The 26,355-nt window shown below is 44.5% G+C and overlaps 1 protein-coding gene and 1 pseudogene across 4 annotated transcripts in view; both read right to left on the reverse strand.

Moving 5' to 3' along the window:
- The window catches only part of INPP4A (inositol polyphosphate-4-phosphatase type I A), a 266,919-nt gene that overhangs the window by 28,197 nt on the left and 212,367 nt on the right, over positions 1–26,355 (reverse strand). For 2 of the 4 annotated variants that reach the window (XM_063953338.1, XM_063953339.1), the window contains exons 14-18: positions 25,383–25,400; positions 22,114–22,297; positions 19,847–20,065; positions 17,857–18,109; positions 2,328–2,360 (exon numbers count right to left, since the gene is read on the reverse strand). In XM_063953338.1, coding sequence (XP_063809408.1) covers positions 2,328–2,360; positions 17,857–18,109; positions 19,847–20,065; positions 22,114–22,297; positions 25,383–25,400 — 707 coding nt within the window. The remainder of the gene's footprint in view (positions 1–2,327; positions 2,361–17,856; positions 18,110–19,846; positions 20,066–22,113; positions 22,298–25,382; positions 25,401–26,355) is intronic. The other 2 variants (XM_063953340.1, XM_063953341.1) reach the window with 2 other exon arrangements.
- Positions 20,437–20,555, reverse strand: LOC135051756 (5S ribosomal RNA; annotated as a pseudogene).

Raw genomic sequence — 26,355 nt, forward strand, 5'->3', positions numbered from 1 at the left:
AGTAATTTGTAGGAAGTTAAAGAGAACTGGCAGAGTTGGGCTCCTCAGCAATCAATACTGTGTGGCCACTGGGGCAGATGTACCTGGAGAAGTGATAAAGCAGTGATAAATGCAAGGTGATAATGCACCAGCCAATCAGCTCATAACTGTCAATTTACATATTGGAGCAGATTGGCTGGTGCGTTATCACCTTGCACTTATCACTGTTTTATCACTTCTCCAGGCTTAATACATCTGCCCCAGTGCAGTACCTCTAAGGTCAGCAGGGTGAGCTCATGTGTCAAACAAAGTTTCCAGCAAATGGTACAACTAGCATGTGAACGAATTGTAAATGAACTGCAGCACAGACAGAAGGGGGGAGATTCAAATGTTTGAAAAGTCAGTTGGGAGTCTGTTTTTTCCTATCTATCTAATAGACTGTTTTTTTTCCTGTCTATTAGATAGATAGGAAAAAACAGACTCCCAACTGACTTTTCAAACATTTGAATTGCACCCATAGGGCGTGATTCAAATCTTATATTGCCCCCGATCATCCGTCTAAAGTGACGGGAGATCGCGGGGCGATATTCTATGGTTCCCTGTTATCGCGCTGATCGCGCCTATAAGAGACGGGTTTAGCCGCGTAAAGCAGCTAAACCTGACTAAAGTCATGGGCGCGATCGCGAAAAGTCCTGTTTGGGCGTCCAAACGGGTCACTGTTCGTGCATTTTAGCTCACCACCCCCAGGGGGTGGCGAGTTGAAATGCTGATATCGCGCCCATCGGCAGTAACATTTGAATACTGCCGGAGGGTGCGATGGGGGCGGGAGGGCAGCTGGAAGATTTGAATCCCGCCCATAGTGTCAGATGGGTGCTTTCAGTTCTAATGTTCTGCCAACATTCATAGCTCTCAATTGCCTATACAGTGAGGTGAATGAGGAATGATCCTCGCCTGCCACATGGAATGATTACACTCATAAAATAAAGTGTAGCTTCTCGATGCTTAATCGCTCCCATGTGACTGTGGGTGAGCGTTCTCCACACTGCAGCAATTCAGCGCTATACACAAACTGGAACCTGCTGACATTCTAAGGGCAGATCTGACCCCACACCCATGAGGCACAGTGCTAGATTCTCCACAGCTATTTACTGGTGACTACACAGAAACTATACATAATAGGTGGTAATCATATGCTAATTTGAGAAGAGAACTGAAAATGTAAACACAGTATTTTTGTTTCATTACAATGGCAATATTTTCAAGTAGTGACAGAAATAGGGTGACATTCACTCGATATACAGAATAATAAAAAGAAAATTATTTCAAACAAATTCACAAGGTGCACCAAATATAAAACCACACAAGCCTATTGCAGCTGCATTAGAGTAGACCAACCTGTAATAAGACCTCTGCTTTAAAATGGTGCAAAATCTACTGAGCGCAATCATTTTTAAGAACTTCCAGTTTTGGATCAGGATTCAGGGATATAGGAACGAATAGAATTACCATATAAAGCTTTGCAAAAACAGGAAAATCAATAGCAACTCTGGAAAATAGGTTACTAATTTAAACTCAAGTCTAGAATAACTCTTGGAACTACATTTACAAAGCTTTTGTAAGAAGTCGCTTTGCAAATATATAATATGTTTGCAAAATATACACCCTTAAATAGAAATTTTCAGATATAAACCAAACAGATAAAATACCGAGCTCAGTCCTCACCTGACAAGCCACAACACCTCTGTTTAAAAGGAAAGTGTTAAATACTCTAACAGATGAAGCTATTACCACATGTTTTGCATTTTGCACAGTGTTCTCAGGTTTTCTGATGCAGGTAAGAAAGGGGACTACAGCGAACCAAGCTTGAGTGACAAAACTGGTCTTGGCTCTGGATCTGAATCCACGCAGCGCATTTCTGCAATGCAAGTCTTTCATTCACTGTCTGCTTGTTTACTTAGACAAGAACCTCCCACCTAGCCCAACATGGCAATATGCTGGAGGTGAGGGCATGGGTGAGGGCAGGATGGACAGATTCGGTTTCCTAGAGATAATTAGTCATTTCAGGTATATTTGTCAGCTCAGCAATACATAAGTTTTCAGCTTGTTCTATAAAAAGTGAAAGCTGTATTCTGTAACGGGTGAGCTGTGAGGAGCTAGGGGATTAGAAGTGGCTAAATTCCGTTCTCATGCCTTCTCCTTTCTTTACAACTCATTGTCTGGTAGCTCACTACATTGATCATACTAATACATGAATAAACTGTAGAAGTGCTATAACTTGCAGCAGCAAACTGAAAGAGGTATTTACTGAGTGCAAAAAAGAATAGCAAAGAATGGAAAGCAGAACATACCTGGTCCAGCATCTTCTGTACTCGAGCTGCTATCTGTACAGAAATGGAGGTGTAACATGCATGATTAAGGGGCAGCAAAGTAAAACAAACAAAACAAAACTAAACCCGACCTGCAAGCAAATTAGGTTAAGCACAAGGTATAGAAATCTAGTACTAAGCTTGCAGAAGGGACATAGCTGTAAAGCAGAAAAGAAAGGAGGTTGCAAAAACAGCAGATTTGTGTCTACAAACCTGGCTTAATTCCAGTTATAGCTACATGCAAGAGATCTTCTCAATAAATCTATGTACACAACTTCATGAGAATCATATCCTGTAATTAGAAATTGCAGCCCTCATAATATCACCATGATCTTTAGAAAACATATTGTGCTGCTCTCTGCTAAGAACAAACACAAAATACAAACCTCCAATGAAGGAACCAAAGGTCTGGGGGTTGTTTCTCTTTTTAAACCATAAAAAAGTCATACAAACTAGGCCACAGTAGAAGTTGAAAAAACAGTGGCATGAAATGGTAAACGTGAACTAATTTTATATACTGTAGTTAATGAGAATGTGTGGTTGTACATATGGTTGGGGAGGTCACTGTAGTATACAGTTTGAACACAAAACATTCCACAGGCTGAAAATAAGTGCATTGCATTTGCTGTGTTACCATTGCGTATTGTATACTTCACCAGGGCCGGACTGCCCATATGGCTCATCTGGCAAATGCCAGAAGGGCCGATAAGACCCACAGAGAGTCGGGAAGGCTGCGCGCAGCGCAGCTCCCAGCTCTTTGGTTTATCCCCTGCTGCTGCTGCCACCACCGCCCGTAGTGCCCCTTTGCTAAGCAATAATAAGATTTTACTTACCGATAAATCTATTTCTCGGAGTCCGTAGTGGATGCTGGGGTTCCTGAAAGGACCATGGGGAATAGCGGCTCCGCAGGAGACAGGGCACAAAAAGTAAAGCTTTTCCAGATCAGGTGGTGTGCACTGGCTCCTCCCCCTATGACCCTCCTCCAGACTCCAGTTAGGTACTGTGCCCGGACGAGCGTACACAATAAGGGAGGATTTTGAATCCGGGTAAGACTCATACCAGCCACACCAATCACACCGTACAACTTGTGATCTAAACCCAGTTAACAGTATGATAACAGCGGAGCCTCTGAAAGATGGCTTCCTTCAACAATAACCCGAATTTGTTAACAATAACTATGTACAATTATTGCAGATAATCCGCACTTGGGATGGGCGCCCAGCATCCACTACGGACTCCGAGAAATAGATTTATCGGTAAGTAAAATCTTATTTTCTCTATCGTCCTAGTGGATGCTGGGGTTCCTGAAAGGACCATGGGGATTATACCAAAGCTCCCAAACGGGCGGGAGAGTGCGGATGACTCTGCAGCACCGAATGAGAGAACTCCAGGTCCTCCTTAGCCAGAGTATCAAATTTGTAAAATTTTACAAACGTGTTCTCCCCTGACCACGTAGCTGCTCGGCAAAGTTGTAATGCCGAGACCCCTCGGGCAGCCGCCCAAGATGAGCCCACCTTCCTTGTGGAGTGGGCCTTTACAGATTTAGGCTGTGGCAGGCCTGCCACAGAATGTGCAAGTTGGATTGTGCTACAGATCCAACGAGCAATCGTCTGCTTAGACGCAGGAGCACCCATCTTGTTGGGTGCATACAATATAAACAACGAGTCAGATTTTCTGACTCCAGCTGTCCTTGCAATATATATTTTTAATGCTCTGACAACGTCCAGTAACTTGGAGTCCTCCAAGTCACTTGTAGCCGCAGGCACTACAATAGGCTGGTTCAGATGAAATGCTGACACCACCTTAGGGAGAAAATGCGGACGAGTCCGCAGTTCTGCCCTGTCCGAATGGAAAATCAGATATGGGCTTTTGTAAGATAAAGCTGCCAGTTCTGACACTCTCCTGGCCGAAGCCAGGGCTAGAAGCATGGTCACTTTCCATGTGAGATATTTCAAATCCACCTTTTTTAGTGGTTCAAACCAATGAGATTTTAGAAAGTCCAAAACCACATTGAGATCCCACGGTGCCACTGGAGGCACCACAGGAGGCTGTATATGCAGCACTCCCTTAACAAAGGTCTGGACTTCAGGGACTGAAGCCAATTCTTTTTGAAAGAAAATCGACAGGGCCGAAATTTGAACCTTAATAGATCCCAATTTGAGACCCATAGACAATCCTGATTGCAGGAAATGTAGGAATCGACCCAGTTGAAATTCCTCCGTCGGAGCACTCCGATCTTCGCACCACGCAACATATTTTCGCCAAATTCGGTGATAATGTTGCACGGTTACTTCCTTCCTTGCTTTAATCAAAGTAGGAATGACTTCTTCCGGCATGCCTTTTTCCTTTAGGATCCGGCGTTCAACCGCCATGCCGTCAAACGCAGCCGCGGTAAGTCTTGAAACAGACAGGGACCCTGCTGAAGCAAGTCCCTCCTTAGAGGTAGAGGCCACGGATCTTCCGTGATCATCTCTTGAAGTTCCGGGTACCAAGTCCTTCTTGGCCAATCCGGAACCACTAGTATCGTTCTTACGCCTCTTTGCCGTATAATTCTCAATACTTTTGGTATGAGAGGCAGAGGAGGAAACACATACACCGACTGGTACACCCAAGGCGTTACCAGCGCGTCCACAGCTATTGCCTGCGGATCTCTTGACCTGGCGCAATACCTGTCCAGTTTTTTGTTGAGGCGAGACGCCATCATGTCCACCATTGGTCTTTCCCAACGGGTTACCAGCATGTGGAAGACTTCTGGATGAAGTCCCCACTCTCCCGGGTGAAGATCGTGTCTGCTGAGGAAGTCTGCTTCCCAGTTGTCCACTCCCGGGATGAACACTGCTGACAGTGCTATCACATGATTCTCTGCCCAGCGAAGAATCCTTGCAGCTTCTGCCATTGCACTCCTGCTTCTTGTGCCGCCCTGTCTGTTCACATGGGCGACTGCCGTGATGTTGTCCGACTGGATCAACACCGGTTTTCCCTGAAGCAGAGGTTCTGCCTGGCTTAGAGCATTGTAGATTGCTCTTAGTTCCAGAATGTTTATGTGAAGAGACGTTTCCAGGCTCGTCCATACTCCCTGGAAGTTTCTTCCTTGTGTGACTGCTCCCCAGCCTCTCAGGCTGGCGTCCGTGGTCACCAGGATCCAATCCTGTATGCCGAATCTGCGGCCCTCCAATAGATGAGCACTCTGCAACCACCACAGAAGAGACACCCTTGTCCTTGGAGACAGGGTTATCCGCAGGTGCATCTGAAGATGCGACCCTGACCATTTGTCCAACAGATCCCTTTGGAAAATTCTTGCGTGGAATCTGCCGAATGGAATTGCTTCGTAAGAAGCCACCATTTTTCCCAGGACTCTTGTGCATTGATGTACAGACACCTTTCCTGGTTTTAGGAGGTTCCTGACAAGCTCGGATAACTCCTTGGCTTTTTCCTCCGGGAGAAAAACCTTTTTCTGAACCGTGTCCAGAATCATCCCTAGGAACAGCAGACGAGTTGTCGGCATTAACTGGGATTTTGGAATATTCAGAATCCACCCGTGCTGTTTTAGCACTTCTTGAGACAGTGCTAATCCCATCTCTAGCTGTTCTCTGGACCTTGCCCTTATTAGGAGATCGTCCAAGTATGGGATAATTAATATGCCTTTTCTTCGAAGAAGAATCATCATCTCGGCCATTACCTTTGTAAAGACCCGAGGTGCCGTGGACAATCCGAACGGCAGCGTCTGAAACTGATAGTGACAGTTTTGTACAACGAACCTGAGGTACCCCTGGTGTGAGGGGTAAATTGGAACGTGGAGATACGCATCCTTGATGTCCAAGGATACCATAAAATCCCCCTCTTCCAGGTTCGCTATCACTGCTCTGAGTGACTCCATTTTGAACTTGAACTTCTTTATGTACAGGTTCAAGGACTTCAGATTTAGAATAGGCCTTACCGAGCCATCCGGCTTCGGTACCACAAAAAGAGTGGAATAATACCCCTTCCCTTGTTGTAGAAGAGGTACCTTGACTATCACCTGCTGAGAGTACAGCTTGTGAATGGCTTCCAAAACCGTCTCCCTTTCGGAGGGGGACGTTGGTAAAGCAGACTTCAGGAAACGGCGAGGTGGATCTGTCTCTAATTCCAACCTGTACCCCTGAGATATTATCTGCAGGATCCAGGGATCTACTTGCGAGTGAGCCCACTGCGCGCTGTAATTTTTGAGACGACCGCCCACCGTCCCCGAGTCCGCTTGAGAAGCCCCAGCGTCATGCTGAGGCTTTTGTAGAAGCCGGGGAGGGCTTCTGTTCCTGGGAAGGAGCTGCCTGTTGCTGTCTCTTCCCTCGACCTCTGCCTCGTGGCAGATATGAATAGCCCTTTGCTCTCTTATTTTTAAAGGAACGAAAGGGCTGCGGTTGAAAAGTCGGTGCCTTTTTCTGTTGGGGAGTGACTTGAGGTAGAAAGGTGGATTTCCCGGCTGTAGCCGTGGCCACCAAATCTGATAGACCGACTCCAAATAACTCCTCCCCTTTATACGGCAAAACTTCCATATGCCGTTTTGAATCCGCATCGCCTGTCCACTGTCGCGTCCATAAAGCTCTTCTGGCCGAAATGGACATAGCACTTACCCGTGATGCCAGTGTGCAGATATCCCTCTGTGCATCACGCATATAAAGAAATGCATCCTTTATTTGTTCTAACGACAGTAAAATATTGTCCCTGTCCAGGGTATCAATATTTTCAATCAGGGACTCTGACCAAACTACCCCAGCACTGCACATCCAGGCAGTCGCTATAGCTGGTCGTAGTATAACACCTGCATGTGTGTATATACTTTTTTGGATATTTTCCATCCTCCTATCTGATGGATCTTTAAGTGCGGCCGTCTCAGGAGAGGGTAACGCCACTTGTTTAGATAAGCGTGTTAGCGCCTTGTCCACCCTAGGAGATGTTTTCCAGCGCTCCCTAACCTCTGGCGGGAAAGGGTATAATGCCAATAATTTCTTTGAAATTATCAGCTTTTTATCAGGAGCAACCCACGCTTCATTACACACGTCATTTAATTCTTCTGATTCAGGAAAAACTATAGGTAGTTTTTTCACACCCCACATAATACCCTGTTTAGTGGTACCTGTAGTATCAGCTAAATGTAACGCCTCCTTCATTGCCAAAATCATATAACGTGTGGCCCTACTGGAAAATACGGTTGATTCGTCACCGTCACCACTGGAGTCAGTGCCTGTGTCTGGGTCTGTGTCGACCGACTGAGGCAAAGGGCGTTTTACAGCCCCTGACGGTGTTTGAGTCGCCTGGACAGGCACTAATTGATTGTCCGGCCGTCTCATGTCGTCAAACGACTGCTTTAGCGTGTTGACACTATCCCGTAGTTCCATAAATAAAGGCATCCATTCTGGTGTCGACTCCCTAGGGGGTGACATCCTCATATTTGGCAATTGCTCCGCCTCCACACCAATATCGTCCTCATACATGTCGACACACACGTACCGACACACAGCAGACACACAGGGAATGCTCCTAACGAAGACAGGACCCACTAGCCCTTTGGGGAGACAGAGGGAGAGTTTGCCAGCACACACCAAAAGCGCTATATATAACAGGGATAGCCTTATAATAAGTGCTCCCTTATAGCTGCTTTATATATATAAAAATATCGCCATAAATTTGCCCCCCCTCTCTGTTTTACCCTGTTTCTGTAGTGCAGTGCAGGGGAGAGACCTGGGAGCCGTCCTGACCAGCGGAGCTGTGAGAGGAAATGGCGCCGTGTGCTGAGGAGATAGGCCCCGCCCCTTTTTTGGCGGGCTCGTCTCCCGCTATTTAGTGAATCCAGGCAGGGGTTAAATATCTCCATATAGCCTCTGGGGGATATATGTGAGGTATTTTTAGCCTTTATATAGGTTACATTTGCCTCCCAGGGCGCCCCCCCCCAGCGCCCTGCACCCTCAGTGACTGCGTGTGAAGTGTGCTGAGAGGAAAATGGCGCACAGCTGCAGTGCTGTGCGCTACCTTTAGAAGACTGCAGGAGTCTTCAGCCGCCGATTTTGGACCTCTTCTGACTTCAGCATCTGCAAGGGGGCCGGCGGCGCGGCTCCGGTGACCATCCAGGCTGTACCTGTGATCGTCCCTCTGGAGCTGATGTCCAGTAGCCAAGAAGCCAATCCATCCTGCACGCAGGTGAGTTCACTTCTTCTCCCCTCAGTCCCTCGTTGCAGTGATCCTGTTGCCAGCAGGACTCACTGTAAAATAAAAAACCTAAGCTAAACTTTTTCTAAGCAGCTCTTTAGGAGAGCCACCTAGATTGCACCCTTCTCGGCCGGGCACAAAAATCTAACTGGAGTCTGGAGGAGGGTCATAGGGGGAGGAGCCAGTGCACACCACCTGATCTGGAAAAGCTTTACTTTTTGTGCCCTGTCTCCTGCGGAGCCGCTATTCCCCATGGTCCTTTCAGGAACCCCAGCATCCACTAGGACGATAGAGAAATGGGGGCGTGCACGAGTCCACGGCCCCTGAATCGTAGCATGCCCCCATTTGCAGTGTATACGCGCCCCTTTGTAGTTGCGCACGCCCTCTACCACATGCGCGTGCACACGGATGCCAGGACCAGAAAGAGGCCCCAGTCCATCCCTGTACTGCAGTATTACATCAGAACCAGCAATTTGTCTGTGTGCTGGGAGACTGAACCTCATTCAGGCCATGGTGACCCAGATTTGTCAAGCCTTGGAGAGTGATAAATAGCACGGCGATAAAGTGCCAACCAATCAGCTCCTGTCAGTTTTCACAGCCTGTAACATGGAAGTTAGGAGCTGATTGGCTGGTACTTTATCACCGTGCTATTTATTACTCTCCGAGGCTTGATAAATGGGGGCCGCTATTTCTTAAGCCTCTCTTACTGTCATTTTAATATTTTTCTGTGCAGCGTTGCAATATATTTGCATTGGTACTTCACTGAAGGATATTTTAGACTCTTCATTGCAGTCTTTTTGAATCTAGTGCATTTATGGGAATGTCTTTTTGCCCTAGAGTCAACAAACCAAAACATTTTCAAAATTGACAGCAATTGGTTAGAAATAGCCTCTTGCAATTAGAACCCACTTTTGCTGTACTCACTCACGGTCATAACTGTGGCTGACCCACTTTTGTTGCCATTTTCAGCTCATTTATGAAAAACAAAAAGTGCTACTATAATATAGGGGGATATCTAATTAGCCGTGAACATTTGTCTGGCGCGAAAAACGGAAGAGGGGGGGGGGTGTCGTGTTTTATTCTTTATTTAAATTTTTTTTCCCCCGAGCTATTCAATCAGTCTTCATTTTTTGTATCCCAAAGAATGTCGTTTTTCGTGTGAAAACACATAGGATTCACAGAAAGTCACAAATGTATGTGTTTTGCAGCCATGATCGTGAAAAAAAAGGTTGCTTATCACGGAATTTGGTTTTGCCTTCCTCCCCGATAAGTGCCGGTACCAGGGCTAATTGGGTAGCCCCAGTGAAGGTAATTAGCAGCAGCATATTACTGCGGCTAATTGGATACCCGCAGTAGTCTTACACTGATAAATTACGTGAACTGTTCATTTTAGAATGCTTCAGCAGTAATTTCTAGTTTAGGTCTGCACTGAGCAAAGTGGTAGGTATGTGGTGATGCTGCAGAGCAGTCCGAAATTCAAATAGGGGATCCACACCAACTGCCACCCCAAACACTGCCAATCACCACCAGCCGGGACTCTGTGGCAGTTTGTGTGGCTCCCATATTTTAAATTTGGACTGTGCTGCAGCCCCACCTCTGGAGTCACCTCTAGGCATATACCTCTACTGGTTTACAGGGCACCGGTCATCTGCGCACAGTGGGCCTGATTCAGTTGCATACAAAGCAACCACACAGAGTCTTTCACAACTAAGCAGCTGCACCACCGCTATATATCCACTTGTGAGAGCAGCCATCAACATTATCAGCAAGCTATCTTTGGTACAAAAGAGCAATCTGAAATCAATCTGATCTCTGCACACGCAGCACAAATGCCCAGTCACACCCATTTAGCAGCAAGTGGAGATCTGGCTGACTTCCATGCGACTAAATAGCCCGCAGATATGCAGAGATGTGTATGTATAACTCTGGTGCATGCACAGTGTGATAAAAGAAGATGCAGCCACTTTGCATGTATGCAACTCTGAATCAGGCTCAGTGGATGCAGTCCAATGGATGGCCGAACAAATATAATAATATATTCACAATTCACTAGGGATCAGCACTTCATGAATATCAGTGAGGCCTAATGAGTATCAGTCATGTAGTGATGTCATTGGTTATAGCAAACTGATAGGGCAAAAACTGCTGCAGCCACATAATGATAATAATAGCCTTTCTTAAATTTAACACGTTTAAATCTGAGGGAAGAAATCCAATCCACCACAGAGATCACTATTTTCCAAACAGTTTAAAAAAATTGGAGGTCCTTTAAAATTTGAGACCTGAGCAATATCTAAAATTTTACTGAAGAATGTATTTAATTCTCCAATTTATTAACAATTAATGCTCTAAAAGCTGACAAAAGGATTACAATTGATTTCATAGATTTCAAATAAAAGAATCTACTGTAGATTCTCAGGCTGGAAAAATGAACTAGTGACAGACCACATCGCATAACATGTTCTAAAATTGAGATACTTTAAAATGGTGATGTCAGTATACGCCGCTGGTGGGCTGACGCCAGGTGCGCCGCTGGTGGGATGATGCCAGGGTGTACTGCTGGTGTGTAGCAGTATGTACTATTGCCTCCCCTTCAGTGCGCACCATTTTGTGCAATGATCAGGAGTCTTTGTAACAGGGATGGAGTTGTACTGTAGCTGCAATCAATACATAACTATTAAACAGCCGGGCCCCCATGAAGTACAGTTAGAGATTTAGTTTAGTTATAGCACCCCTTTACACTGAATGGAACACATGGTTTGTTCTAAAATCTGAATGATGTGAATAAAAATAGGATTTTGGTACTTACCAGGTAAATCCTTTTCTTTGAATCCATAGGGAGCACTGGAGTACTCTTAGGATATGGACGGCTTCCGCAGGAACAGGGCACTGAATATTTAAATTTAGAACTCTCCACCCCTCCATATCCCAGAGTACCTAAGTGTTTTTTACTGAGCCAAACAGGAGCTATAGAGAGGTTGACAATGGAGAATTACATATAACATAACGGACAACAATAAAGTTGACACATAACGTTACTGACAACTAAACAGTTGACACCATAACCGATAGAACTTATAATTTGAACCAGTCGGTGAGAGTGTGTTACCATAAGATCCCCTGAACTTACCACAAACCACTTAAAACTGCTCTGGGTGGGCGTCCAGTGCCCCCCATGGATTCAAAGAAAAGGATTTACCTGGTAAGTACCAAAATCCTATTTTCTTTTTCATCCACTAGGGGTCACTGGAGTACTCTTGGGACGTACCAAAGCTTCCCCCATGGGCGGGAGAACTGTTTGGCACCTGTAACACTAGGCGGCCAAAGTTAGATGCTGATGCCGCAAACATATCAAACTTGTAAAAGCGCACAAACGTGTGCACTGATGACCATGTAGCCGCACGGCAAAGCTGCGTCGTAGAAGCCCCACGACCAGCTGCCCATGAAGTTCCCACAGAACGTGTGGAATGAGCTGTTACTGATGTAGGCGTCTGTAACCTAGCATGAAGGTAAGCCTGACGTATGGTCAGTTTTATCCATCTGGATAAGGTCTGCTTAGAAGCTGGCCAACCCATCTTGGCAGCATCATAGAGAACAAACAACGTATCCGTCTTACGAACTGTAGACGTTCGGGATACATAAACGTGTAATGCGCGTACCACATCCAAAGTTCCAGAATCTTCTGTTAACACAGGAACTACTATTGGTTGATTGATGTGAAAAGATGACACTACCTTTGGTAAGAAAGCGGGATTCGTCCGAAGTTCCGCTCTGTCATCATGAAACACCAAATACGGTGTCTTGCATGACAAGGCACCCAAATCTGAAACACGCCTTGCTGAAGCTAAGGCTAGGAGAAAAATTGTTTTCCAAGTGAGAAACTTAATATCCACTTGTTGTAAGGGTTCAAAATATGAAGACTGTAAGAAATCTAAAACCAGATTCAAGTCCCATGGCGCTGTAGGTGGAATGAATGGAGGCTGTACTCTGAGGACACCTTGCAGAAAGGTGTGTACAGACGGCAATAGAGCCAATCGTCTTTGAAAGTAAACTGACAAAGCAGATACCTGCACCTTTAGTGTAGATAAACGCAGTCCTCCATCTAACCCCATCTGTAGAAATAGCAAAAGACGGGATAACTTGAAAGATGATGTCGAAAACTTCCGAGCTTCACACCAACCCATATAGGCACGCCAAATTCTGTAATAATGAGCTGCCGTAACTGGCTTCCTAGCTCGTAACATGGTTGGTATAACCGAGTCTGGAATGCCCTCTATTCTTAAGAGGGCGGTCTCAACAGCCACCCCGTCAAACGCAGCCGCGGTAAATCGGGGTAAAGGAACGGACCCTGTTGTAACAGGTCCGGACGAAATGGGAGCGGCCAAGGATCGTCTGCGAGTAGTCCGCGGAGATCCGAGAACCAAGCTCTCCGAGGCCAATGAGGTGCCACTAGTATGACTGTGGCGGACTCTCTCTTGATTCGTTTTAGCAACAGAGGGAGCAGCGGAAACGGTGGAAATAGATATACGAGGCTGTACGGCCACGCGATTGTAAGAGCATACACTGCCACTGCCTTTGGATCTCGCGTTCTGGACACATACTGGGGCGTTTGGTGATTGTGGCGAGATGCCATCAGGTCCACTTGAGGGTAACCCCACCTCTGGACAAACATGTGAAACACTTCGGGATTTAATGCCCATTCTCCTGGATGAAAATCCCGACAGCTGAGATAATCCGCCTCCCAGTTGTCCACTCCCGGAATGAACACTGCCGACAATATCACTTGGTGATGCTCGGCCCAATTGAGGATTCGAGCTACTTCCCGCATTGCCATGCGGCTTCTCGTTCCTCCTTGTTTGTTGATGTACGCGACCGCCGTCGCGTTGTCTGACTGCACCTGGACAGTCTGAGACCGAAGCATGTGCACTGCTTGTCGTAGCGCATTGTAAATTGCCCGGAGTTCCAGGACATTTATAGACAGCAATCTTTCGTGATCCGCCCAGAGACCCTGGAGCTGACAATTTTGAACTACAGCTCCCCAACCTCTGAGACTCGCGTCCGGCGTTAGAACTATCCAATTCCAGACGCCGAACAGTTTCCCTGCGGTTAGATTGTGTACTTTGAGCCACCAGAGTAGAGATACCCTGGCTCGTGGCGACAACCTCACCCTGTGGTGAATCTGCAAATGCGAGCCCGACCACTGTGCGAGCACATCCAGTTGAAAAGGACGTGAGTGAAATCTTCCGAACTGAAGCGCTTAGAAAGCCGCCACCATTGTGCCCAAGAGGCGAATGCACAAATGTACCGAGACTGTGCGTGGCTTGAGTACTAATTGTACCAGATGACGAATAATCTGTACTTTCTGTTGTGGTAGGTAAATTCTTTGATTTACCGTATCGAGAATCATACCTAGGAATTGAAGTCGTTGAGACGGAATTAGATGTAATTTCTTGAAGTTGACAATCCAACAGTGCTGAACTAGTACATTGTACGTTAGCAACGCATGTTGGAGGAGCATCTGTTGAGACGGAGCTTTGATGAGCAGATCGTCCAAGTACGGAACTATTATCACTCCCAGGGATCTGAGATGAGCTATCATCACAGACATCACTTTGGTGAATACCCGAGGCGCTGACGAGAGGCCAAACGGTAGAGCCTGAAACTGGTAATGGTTCTGCCGTATCGCAAAACGCAAGAACCTCTGATGAGGTGGCCAAATCGGAATGTGTAAGTATGCATCCTTGAGATCTAGCGCAATCATGAATTCCTGTGGCTCTAAACCTGCAATTACTGACCGCAGAGATTCCATCTTGAATCTGTAGTAAGTGACGTACTGATTGAGACCCTTTAAGTTCAATATTGGCCTGATGGAGCCATCCGGCTTTGGTACCACAAACAGACTGGAATAATAACGCTGACCTTGTTGTTGTACAGGGACCGGAATCAAAACTGCTGAATCCAGCAGGGACTGAATGGCAATTTGCAGAACTGCCCTCTTGTCGTCCGACAGAGGTAGTCCTGTCTTGAAAAACCGCAGTGGCGGGAAACAGTCGAACTCTATTTTGTAACCTTTTAACACTAAATTACGGATCCACCCATCTGTGGATGTCTGGAACCATGCCAAATGGAACGTCTGAAGGCGTGCTCCCACAATTGGAGATCCGAGATGGGCTGGGAGCCGTCATGCCACTGGCTTGTCGGTGACCTTAGCGTCCTGACGACTGGTGTTGGTTTGTTGGAAACCACGTCCTCGACCTCCGACCTCGTCTACCAGGCGTGGCTGTGCCTTTACCACGGCCTCGAAAGGGCTGAGGTCTAAAGGATTTGAACGCCGGGCCAGAGTATTTCCATCTAGGTACCGTTGGTAGGAAAACAGATTTTCCTCCCGTGGCCTCAGAAATCCATTTGTCCAATTCAGGACCAAACAACTTCTCGCCACCGTAAGGTAATGCCTCTATACCTCTTTTGACCTCTGCCTCCGCTTGCCAAGAACACAGCCAGAGTGCTCTTCGTACTGTAACTAGCGACGAAGAAATACGAGAAGTGAGCTGACAGACGTCAGTAGAAGCTGTACAAAGATACTCAGCAGCTTCACAGATTTGATCAGCGAGAAGTATAAGGTGAACGTCATGTAGGGCAGACTTAAGTTCTGTTATCCATACTATTAGCGCCTTAGTGACCCAAATGCCAACCAATCCAGGTCTAAGCAGCACTCCTGCTGCTATATACATGGACTTTAGCATAGTTTCTATTTTACGGTCTGAAAGGTCTTTAAGCGTAGTAGCAGTTGGTACTGGTATGGTTAATTTCTTTGTAAGTTTTGACACAGACGAATCCACCATTGGCGGATTCTCCCATGTACATGTCACAGACTCTGGAAACAGGTAACTAGACTTAAATCTGCGAGGTATAGAAACCGTTTATCTGGATTCTTTCGTGTTTCTACTAACATCTTATTAAGAGATTCCGAAACAGGAAAACACATTGGAGATCTTTCGTTTAGTAAAGACGACTTCATCATTTGTCAGAGGCTCCTCAGTCTCTGTAAACTTCAGAGACTGACGCACCGCTCTGATGAGATTATCAATACCTGGGCTGTTAAAATCATCACTATCGGACTGCTGGTCCACTTCGCCCTCCTCACCCTCATCTTGCGCAGTGAGGTCTGGCATGGAATCGTCAGAATGCAACATAGCAGAAACTGGTAAATCACAAGACATATGAAATGTATCCCGTCTACCCAAAATGGATTTGGACTTTTGGCAAGGCTGAGACGCCTCCGGTAGTTCTGGCGGTCTCACCCTAGACTCAGATCTTGCCGCTTCCCGCTCTTGTCGAGCGGCGGCCAATTCTGATTGCAACCCAGCCATTACATTGGCTAGCATTTCCCATGGAGGGTCCGGGGAGGAAACCGGCTTTAAAATCGGAGCAGAAATTGTATTCGTAGCTGAATTCACAAAACATATGGTACAGGTGGTAGATCCATCCGGTAACACACTGTTACAGACTTTGCAGTGAAACTGCTTTTTTGCTTTTGCTGGTGCCTTACTCATTATGCAGACAGACAATACAATATACAAAGACAGACACTTGCACGACTCAGTAAAATAGTACTAAGGTGTGTGTGATATATATATCTGGCCAAATGCAGTACACGTGGCCAGTCCGTTATGAAATGTGAACCCAAATTCCCACTAACACCCCTGCGCCTCCGGTGGAGTAGAGATGTAGGACAGGAACGTTCTGGAATCACAACAGGAAGAACAGGAAGCATGGTTAAAATGGCCCCCATGCCATGCTTACAGGTATAATCACAGTTCAGGTTATAATTTGTGAAACACCGATATAACCTGGGAATAATCTGTTTAATAACAAATTCTGTTAATAAAGACTTAATAGTCTATGCTGTCATATAACCTATGCAGTCTTTTATGCTGTTACTGCTATGGGTACTTTCTCCCCCCCCTTCAGCAGCGTGTGCTGTGAGACTTCTCCCCCCCTGTGCTCCGTGTACCGCTGTCTAGTACACGGAGCCAGGGAACTTACAAATAACCGTGGTCGCGTGTAGAGGGAGCCGGGGAGCGCGCTCCACAGAGCCGTGAAGTGGCGTCTATGGATTAAAGACAGTGCGGCCGGCGCGGCTCTGAGCGGCTTAACATGAATCAGTAGCGGCGGGCGGCTTACAAAGCGGCGGGCGGCGCTTCACAAACAGTGTCCCCACACAGCGGGGCGGCAGCGTGAGCTGACCGCCCCGTCCCCCAACATACCTGGACGCCTGTGGTGAGGGGCTATGACGGGGCTTCTCTGCAAGCTCCGTCCAGCCTTTCCTGCAGGTAGTCTGCACGTGGTTGTGAGGGTGCTCTGTAGTGAGGACCAACACGCCACAGCTGCTTGTAGCAGCTTCCACTATCCCGGACCCTCGCCTTTTGGAAGGGGGGAAGGGATGTGGAGAAAGTGAAAAAATAAAAATAAAAATATATTCAAAATAAGTGTGGAAGGTCCACACAAGCCTGTTGCTACATCGAGCACAGAAAAAACACTAAGGTACTCTGGGATATGGAGGGGTGGAGAGTTCTAAATTTAAATATTCAGTGCCCTGTTCCTGCGGAAGCCGTCCATATCCCAAGAGTACTCCAGTGACACCTAGTGGATGAAAAAGAAACTCTATACATAAAAACGATCTGTTCATACACTAGCTGTAGTAGAGATACCCCAAGCACTGGCACACACAGCAAACAGTAAAATGTTCATGTTAAAGGGAACACAGACTGGAAAGTAGAACTGCAGGCCTACAAATTACCAGAAATGGAAAAGCTCCGCAAACAAGCATCAAATGGAAATTAAATCACATGTATCAAACAGCACAAATATGCTGTGATACATATGAAGAGCGGATATAACACTTTTCCATCTACTGATAATTAAGCTTCTGACAAGTTAACAGGTATATGGGTTGGCATGCTGCTATTTATACCACACTAATAAATAAATGCACTGGAGTTGCTCGTTCTCAGTTATTAATACTGCCAAGCAGAAGTCATTGCACCCTCTAGGTAACAAACTGGACTTGGGCTGTTTTTGTAAATAAGCCAATGTTTGCTGGGCTAAGGGCTGATCCAGGCACAGTAAGACATTAAACAACCAACAACCAATAAGTTCTTACCAGAAATGAAAAGAAATACTGTATGTAAAGAACTTCAAGCTCCAAGACAAAGAGGACTGGAAGCCACAACATACAGTACACGTGTCAGTCACTTAAACCTTTACAGTATAGCGCGGTTAGTGCGGAGGGAGCAAGGACACGCATGAAAGTCACTATCATACGCACTTGTGAACTGGGAAGGATGGCATGCAGGAGATGATGAAGATGATGTGGTTGATATTATGACCTCTTCATCTGAGGCACCAGGGTTTATCCAGAATGCTCTCCTTCTCTGATTACCTTTCTTGCTGGAGCAGCTTATCTCACATTGGAAGACGTCTTCACAGCTGTCGCTTTGCAAGCGGTCCTTCTGTAGCAGCTTGTCTACCCTCTGAATAATGCACTCCAGGCTTTTTTCCACATTTGACCAAACTTTGTCCTAAAACCAACACAATGAAAAGACATGCACTATATTTAGCAAACTGGTGACTAATGACAGCGCAGTCTTCATATGAATATGCAGTAAAAAATAAATAATAGATTTAAAAAAACACACACAAAAAAACAACAATTCACTAGTGTGCTAAATTATATTGAACTAAAGAAAGAAAGACAGAGACGGTTTCCAATGTGCTTTTTAAATGAGAAGCTCATTATTATACACAAGTTGACTGGATATGCTTGTATAAAAACTACCAGGCTATCTATAATTGGTTGGGGAAAAGTATAAAGACTTAAGTGCATTAGCAGATGAAACAATTGGGAGACTTCAGATGTGTATTTTAGGACTTTTAAAGTCTGTCCTGGATATTGATTATGCTATTAAAATTAAGAACACGGACCCTATAATCTGTAAAATTCCATATTACCTCTCCTGTGCCCCCATTCACCCCCATATAGAACCCAGATTTCCCACTGTAATTATCTCCTGGTCATAAATTTATGAGGTCCTTCATTAAAGAGTCTCTTAAAATCCCTGGTTATTTCTGTTCCTGTGGACACTAGCTTCCTTGTCCAGTTCCCTAACTGATGTCCCCTGCCCAGACCCTTAACTGCTTTGAATACCTTTAAAAATGACACTTTTTAGGTTCCCTGCCACAGAACCCACTTCTTTGTGGCCTTACTCCTTTTGACAGTCTCTGTAAATATTATCCAAAGGCATTACATCATGAAACAGCTTGGGAAAAGAACCATGGTCCCCTGTCTGACAAAGAGGCTTGGAAAGATATGAGGTTAGCATTAACCAAAAAGATCCATTTCCACATATATTAAAAGAAGCATCTTATAAGCTATACTATACACTGCTGTTTCTCTTGACCTCTCCAACTGGACAAACTCTTTTACTCATTATGATAGCCATGTCTTGATCTGGTCTTCTCCAGATTTTGATCTTTTATTTTACCACTCCCTAAAATACCACTGTAAATGTACGCCAATGAAGCTTATCCAGATCTGCCTCGCCCATCTGTTGAAGAAACTGTGGCCATTGGGGACCCCCAGTCCACAGCTGGTGGAGCTGCCCATTATTTGCCACTTTCTGGACAGAAGTCTACTTCTGAATAGCTAACTTCACTATTTTTGGCACCCCCCCACCCCCACCCCTTTACTGCATTTGTAAGCTACATCAAAGCTATTTGCCTTCTTTTTTGCTAGTCCTGTTTTCCCCTTATTCCCCAACTCCTCCTTAGTAGATATGAAGGTATTCCCATTATGCGTGTTTAATTCACTTCCCATATTCATTCCTGCTGTAAAACATCTCCCATCTTATGCTTTTATGGTTATGTACTTGTTTTAGCTCAATTTTGTGAGCAGTCAAAATAATTACAAAAAAATAATAATTAAGAACTACTGCAAATTATATTTTAAAGGAGTGATAGCTGGATGTTTGATTACTGTATACAGATACCAGTGAAGAGATATTCAAATTGTTAGTTAAGGTTCATATAAGCCCAGGATAAAGTGACTGATTTGTGTGAGGACAGACCAATTGGACAGGTACTACAGTGGAAGTAGAAGAAGAATAGATAGATAGATCGATCGATCCAGATCTTCAGAAATGTTTGATATGATCCCTTAACTGCAAACTGCATGAAAATATATTTTTGCTTAACATCATAATAGTAGCAAAATAATGATAAACAACTAACATTAGTTATTAATAAATCCAACTTCATACCCATTCCTCTTCATGCCAATCAACCTGAAGAGACGACCTGCTGTTTCTCCCTGTCCATCGTGCCACTAGAGTATCCTGGTCATTCCTCAGCATAACTTGGTCCACCTCTCCTGATGTCGGAGATGCTTTGGAAGCTATGTAGTCAGGCCGAGCAGCATTAAGTCCATGTATTGCGCTGGATAACAGTTTGCAGTTACAGACTGTGTTAAGCTGCCTTGTCTGCATAAAATAAACAGAATAAAACAAAATGCTCACATACAGTGACTGATTCTGAGCAATGTAGTAAAGGGGAAAGAAAAAGAAAAAAAGGGGACCTTTGTCGGGAGCACTCCCACTTGGAAACGATAATGATTTGAGTAATGAACAATGATATGAAAAGTGAAGTAATTAAAATGTAACCTTTAATTTTGTTATATTAAAATATTGGTACACCAGTTATATTATTTCACTATTTAGGGGCTAATCAATGTGAGCCACCTGGTAAAGCTAAATTGTGAAGATATTGATGAAAATACAGGGCATTATTTAGCAGGCCCAGGGTACTTGGATCTATGGAATAGGTACTATAACCAAATTAGTGCCGTCAAAAGAACCTACAACACCTGGTATTCCTTAGTGGTCCACCACCTAAGTACTGACCAGGCCCAACACCGTATTGCTTCCAAGATCAGACGAGATTGGGCATGCGCGGTGTGGTATGGTAGTAGATCAGCATTGATATGGCGATTTCTACCACTAATATATAGATGGTAGAGGGTTATTGGTAAGTACCTTGTTACCAAATTAACCGAGTAATCTCTAAAGAGACAATATATGTTTAACCATCATTGCACCAAAATGTATCCCAAATCTGTAGGTATACGTGGGTTTAAATCATGTGGTTAATGATTTCTCGGCCCGCAGGGAATGCCTGTATGTTTCATGATGTGCTGTGCAGCACCTATGAAAATTGGGTTTGCGCTGCGAATAAGGCAGATATAGACCACTGTTCTACTGATAACATGCCACAGTATTTGTATATGATCCAAAGAGAAATCGTCTCTATTTGTTAATTGGATCACCCTGTTAAAGGGAAAAACAAAGGTTATTGTGAAGTTGTAAGCTCAAAGGTTATAAATACACCTCCTATTATGCTATGATCGAAAATGCAGGACAAAGAATGATATAGAAAATGTTAGGAGAAAGAAAACAGACTTGGAAAGTAGACAAGATGTATAACAGTCTCAATTATCCAATTAAGGGCTAATTAGTGCCATGGTGCCTAACAAAGTATAGGTGTTGTCTTTGAAACAGAAAAATTTGCCACAATCACTTATATAGCATGTATCCACAGTGTATCTATAATGTGTCTGTCTAACATGTGTCTGCGGCATCCTTAAATCTAACTTTATACTGATTCTGAGCAATAGAAGCAAGTATATTTGCACCTTGGCAAAACCGTGCTGCACTGCAGGTGTGTACAGGGAGAGTTAGAGATGAGAGGGGTGTGAAATCTTTATTGCAGTGTAAAAATAAGGCTGCCAGGGAATTGTGGGTTGCATGCAAAAGCAGCCAGTAACTACCCTGCATGCAAACCCCCCCCCCTAAAAAAAACCCATCAGCCTCATAATGAGAACAACACAGTTATTCAGTTATTCTAGTTTACAATGTAGATTTTAATTTTCAGGAAAAAAATTATAATTATGCAGTGCTGAGTGGACTATACTGTGTCCTATATACATTGCATCACAATATCTAGAACAATCTCATGTCGGAGGGGATCGCAGGCGATCACCCGGCAGCCTCCTGGGGGGCAGGATCGGCCAAGATACATTGGATGCTTCCCATTTGCATATGATATATCTTGGCGATCCTGGGCGATCCCAAGCCAAGCCCCCAGGTCGGACCAGATTGAATGTGCAGCACATTCAATCTGGGGGATCCGATCCGATGCGATGCTCACAGGAACGCGCACACCTCTAAAATGCCCGATTTCAACCGATATATCGGGCCGAATGCCCAAATTGAACTGAAATCGGGCATTATCGCTCTAGTGTATGGGGCCCTTAAGAGGAAGTACTAAGTAGCTGAGGTGCACATGCTTTAATAACAAGGAGTTGTAGATTGCTGCCGGCAGTGAGGTCATTTACAAACATCCTGAAACTTCACCCTCATAAATGGTTCAATCGCAGTCACATTTAATTAGTGAAGTAAAAAAATAAAATACAGTTAGCAACACATGTATATAAAAAGAGAAAGAAATACAATCTAAGATATCATGGCCTTACCTTATCTGCCAAAATGGAGAGTGTTCTCTCAATACCATTGGCCGATCGGTCCTTGGCTGCCCTGGAAAGTCTCTCTGCATAATAACTGACTTGTGTCTTCAGAGTATTGATGTGGGCAATGATCTCCTTAGCTCGAATAATATCCTGTGGGATGTAGACGATTGACTGGGGACACGCTGTGGTGCTGGAAGAAAAGATTGAGTAAATGAAAATAGAAAGGACTCCCCACCTACAGTAGTAGTGACAGGAGTAGTTCATGCAGTGACACCCATGAGAACAGAAAATGATTGTGCCTTGGCTCTATTGTGGTGGTACACTGAGTGGATGAGGCCTGTGCTTCTTCTGGCAGACAGATTTCTCTGTTACACAATGTCATTATGAAAGTAAATGAATACTGTAAGAAAAACAGTGATGTATATTTTGCAAAATGATCACAGAAATGTAAATATCCTAACATTCATCTGAACTACAACGTAAATTCATATTTTTGAACACCAAAAAACAATCCAATGCATTACATCTTGTATATGCTCTATGGCCCCACTGTACCTACAAGAAACCGCAAAATGCAGACTATCCAGCAACAAAAGCTGCATTAGGTTTTGTATATGTTCTATGGCCCTCATTGTACCTACAAATATAACAAAATGCAGACTATCCAGCAACAAAACTAATGCTCTGCAGAGACTTACACTAGTATATAGAGTATGCACTTCACCCACTGCTAATGAGAACTCTGATAGGCCACCCGTAACATCTTACATAAACCATGATAAAACACTGGCTTTTAGTTTTTGACTGCAGAAAGTAGCTGTAGCAGATAGTAAGCTGCACACTACAATGTGGCTGGTCCAGCAAGAACATTTAGTACTTAGCATGTGCAAGACACAATCTGCTTCAGAACAGTTAGAAATGCTTATAAATAACATATAGGGGGGAATTCAAATGTTTGAAAAGTTTATTAGATAGGAAAAATCAGACACCCAACTGACTTTTCAAACAATTGAATACCCCCCATGGTGTTCTAATCATTCACCAGATTGATCTAGAGATCACTATGGTGGCCACTCCTACAATGAAGTGCTCTTTAGCATGACCAGATAATAATTGCATATACGATTCAATGCTTTCACCGCCTGAGAACAGGGCCGTCTTAACAGCAGTGTAGGCCCCTGGGCACAGCAATGCACTGGGCCCCCTACCCATCCTCCAGTGGTAGGGATGGGGGGTGCTATCAGCGGCAGCTTTGATTTCCCGCAGGCAGTAGGGGGTGTTCTATCTTCCGCTCAGCATGTAGGACCTGGAGCAGTAATTTCTGCTAATTAGTCCTTTACTGCACAGATGGGGGTAAACTGTAGAAGGGGGCATTGGGCTGAATGAAGAAGCCCTGGTACAGGACTTCCGGGGTGGTATGGGGTGTTTAATATGTAGGGGAGGGGTGGATAGTGGAGTGGGATTAATATTCATCATTTTCCGGTTGGGGGGGGAGGGGGCAGCTTACTTGACTGCAGATATCTCAAGTTCCTGAAAATATATTTCTTAGCTTTGATTGGGATGCAAAACTAGAGAGTCCCACCTTTTAGGAGGTGCTGGGGATTTGGGGATCAGAGTTCAGGGGCCAGAACAATTCACCAACGTAAATATAAAACTGCATACCAAGCATGTGGAGCTGGAGCAGGGACCAGCTACTTGAAGGCTGATATCTCTGGTTCTGGGCATAGTAGAGACAAGCTGCCAGTGTCCACCGAAAGAGGAGAGTCTCAGCTTTTGGATTATACCACCAGAAAAACTCTAAGTCAGACAAAACCCAAGATATCTGGCTGGGAAGAGCAAGTAACAGGCTAGGATGGGGAGCACTGCTTTCAAGTCGGATATCTCCGGTTCCCCAGGACCGATTTTCAAAAATTTGGTACCCCTGGAAAGAGTAGACCCTCAGCTATCAGACTAGGACCCATGTACTCCTGGGGCCCTTGGGCAAGAGCCCATTGAGCCCATACGAAAAGACGGCCCTGCCTGAGAAGAGCTGAAGTACAGAACATCCCATCTAATATCTTCTAGATCACGATCAGCTGTCGAACAGGATTAGTGGCTGTTAAGGGGGAGATGTGCTAAGCAGTGATAATAGCAGAGAAATGAGCCAGTTGAGAAGTTGCCCATAGCAACCAATCAGCACTGAAGTAACATTTAGAATTTGCATACTATAAAACTATACAGAGCAGCTGATTGGTTTCCATGGGCAACTTCGCCACTCTTAACTGCTTAGTACATTTCCCCCTGTGTGCAAATCACAGCACTATGCAACTGCGTAACAATAGTTGCTTTATTGTACACATTACAACCTGTGGAAGAATACACCTCAATAACCAAACACCACACATCCATGTACCAATGTCATTCTCTAAATGAGTTTCTCAAACTTGGCAATTACAGCTCAGAGTTTAAGGATATCCATGCTTGTTCACAGGTGAATAAATTAGTACCTCAGTCAATTTGATTTAACTATCTGGACTCAAGCATGAATATCCTTGAAACCTGGATTGTAACAGCAGCCTTTTGAGAACTCTCCTCCAAATGATGGTGTGACAAATTTATTTATTCAAGAACATTTAAAAATGTATCTAATTTTCCACTTTTAGTCTGATTTACACCTATACTACATCTATATAACTATTATGATGCCTCAAGTTACATTACAATGGCACACGTTACATGTAAGCTTGCCAGTATGAGTTGCATATTGACCACGATTACTTTGTTTAATAAAACTATACAATATATTAACTCATTTGGGATCATACATATAAACAGTCTAAAAATCAAATATATCCTTAAAACGGCCAATAATGCTGAGAGCCCGAAAACTAATACAAGTGAATGGACCTGTACACACACAAATTCTGACAAACATCTGACAAATTGTCTATGTTAAGACACAATATCACAAATGATGAATAAAATATGTGTGACAATAACATATTGGCATGGCAAACGTGCTTAAAAGTGAACCTGACAAAAGCATACACTATTATGCAAGACAAGTTGGGATATCCAGGTGTGGCTGTGAAGTGAAGCAGCAGCAATATGGGGAATTCTGCCCATTGTAAAGAAGAATGCAGGGCTACAAAACAGTGTTTAAAATAAAAGTACAACAAAGCAATAATGGAAACCCAAATACATCCACAGAACGTCACGAGTATACTATGTAGCAAAATGAGCAAAATGCATGACACAAAATATATTATTTAACGGATGCTGCAAAACCAACTCACCAACATTCCTCATAACTGCTATAAGGAACCAAGAAACAAAATGAAATATTAGATTACAAAAAGTTGGGGGTAAAAAAGAAAAGATATACGTTATGGTAAGAACTTACCGTTGATAACTGTATTTCTCCTAAGTCCACAAGATAACATTGGGATATGATGACGCGACAGCGGATATGCACCAAACGGTCAAAGCTTTCGGCCTCCCAGCATGCAACGGGCCCGTCCATATCCCCGCCTCCTGGCTAAGACAAATCAGTTGTTTTTCCAAAGCTCAAGGCAGGAGCATCATAGAGAGAACTAATCAGGCGAGAAGAACACACATGCACACCCTTCCGTACCAGAAGGAAGAGGTTAGTCCCTGTGGACTTAAGAGAAATACAGTTATCAACAGTAACCATACCATATAACAGTATACCATAACGTATATTTCTCCAACAGGGTCCACAGGATAACATTGGGATGTCCCAAAGCAATTCAGTGGTGGGGACGCTCCTGATTGGACAGGAGAATCCTTCGCCCGAAATCAGCATCCCGAGAGGCAAAGGTATCAACGGCATAATGTCTAATGAATGTGTTAATGGAAGACCATGTGGCTGCCTTACATATCTGTTCTGCTGAAGCACCACGTTGTGCTGCCCATGATGGACCTACCTTACGAGTAGAGTGAGAAGGGACATTAGCCGGAGCAGGGAGAATATGCTTCTGAGATCGCCATACGAAGCCACCTCACCAGTGTCTGCTTATCAGCAGGCCATCATCTCTTGTAAAATCCGTAGAGAACGAAGAGAGAATCTGTCTTTCTGGTGGCACTGGTACGATCTACGTAGATCCTTAAGGCACGGACAACGTCCAACGATGCATCTCCCGCAGAAAAGTCCGGCCCCTGTAAGGCTAGGACTACAATTACTTTGTTAAGGTCGAATTTAGACACTACCGTAGGAAGATACCCAGATTTAGTTCTGAGAACTGCTCT

Source organism: Pseudophryne corroboree, chromosome 2 (genome assembly GCF_028390025.1).
Source record: "Pseudophryne corroboree isolate aPseCor3 chromosome 2, aPseCor3.hap2, whole genome shotgun sequence".
Classification (NCBI taxonomy): domain Eukaryota; kingdom Metazoa; phylum Chordata; class Amphibia; order Anura; family Myobatrachidae; genus Pseudophryne; species Pseudophryne corroboree.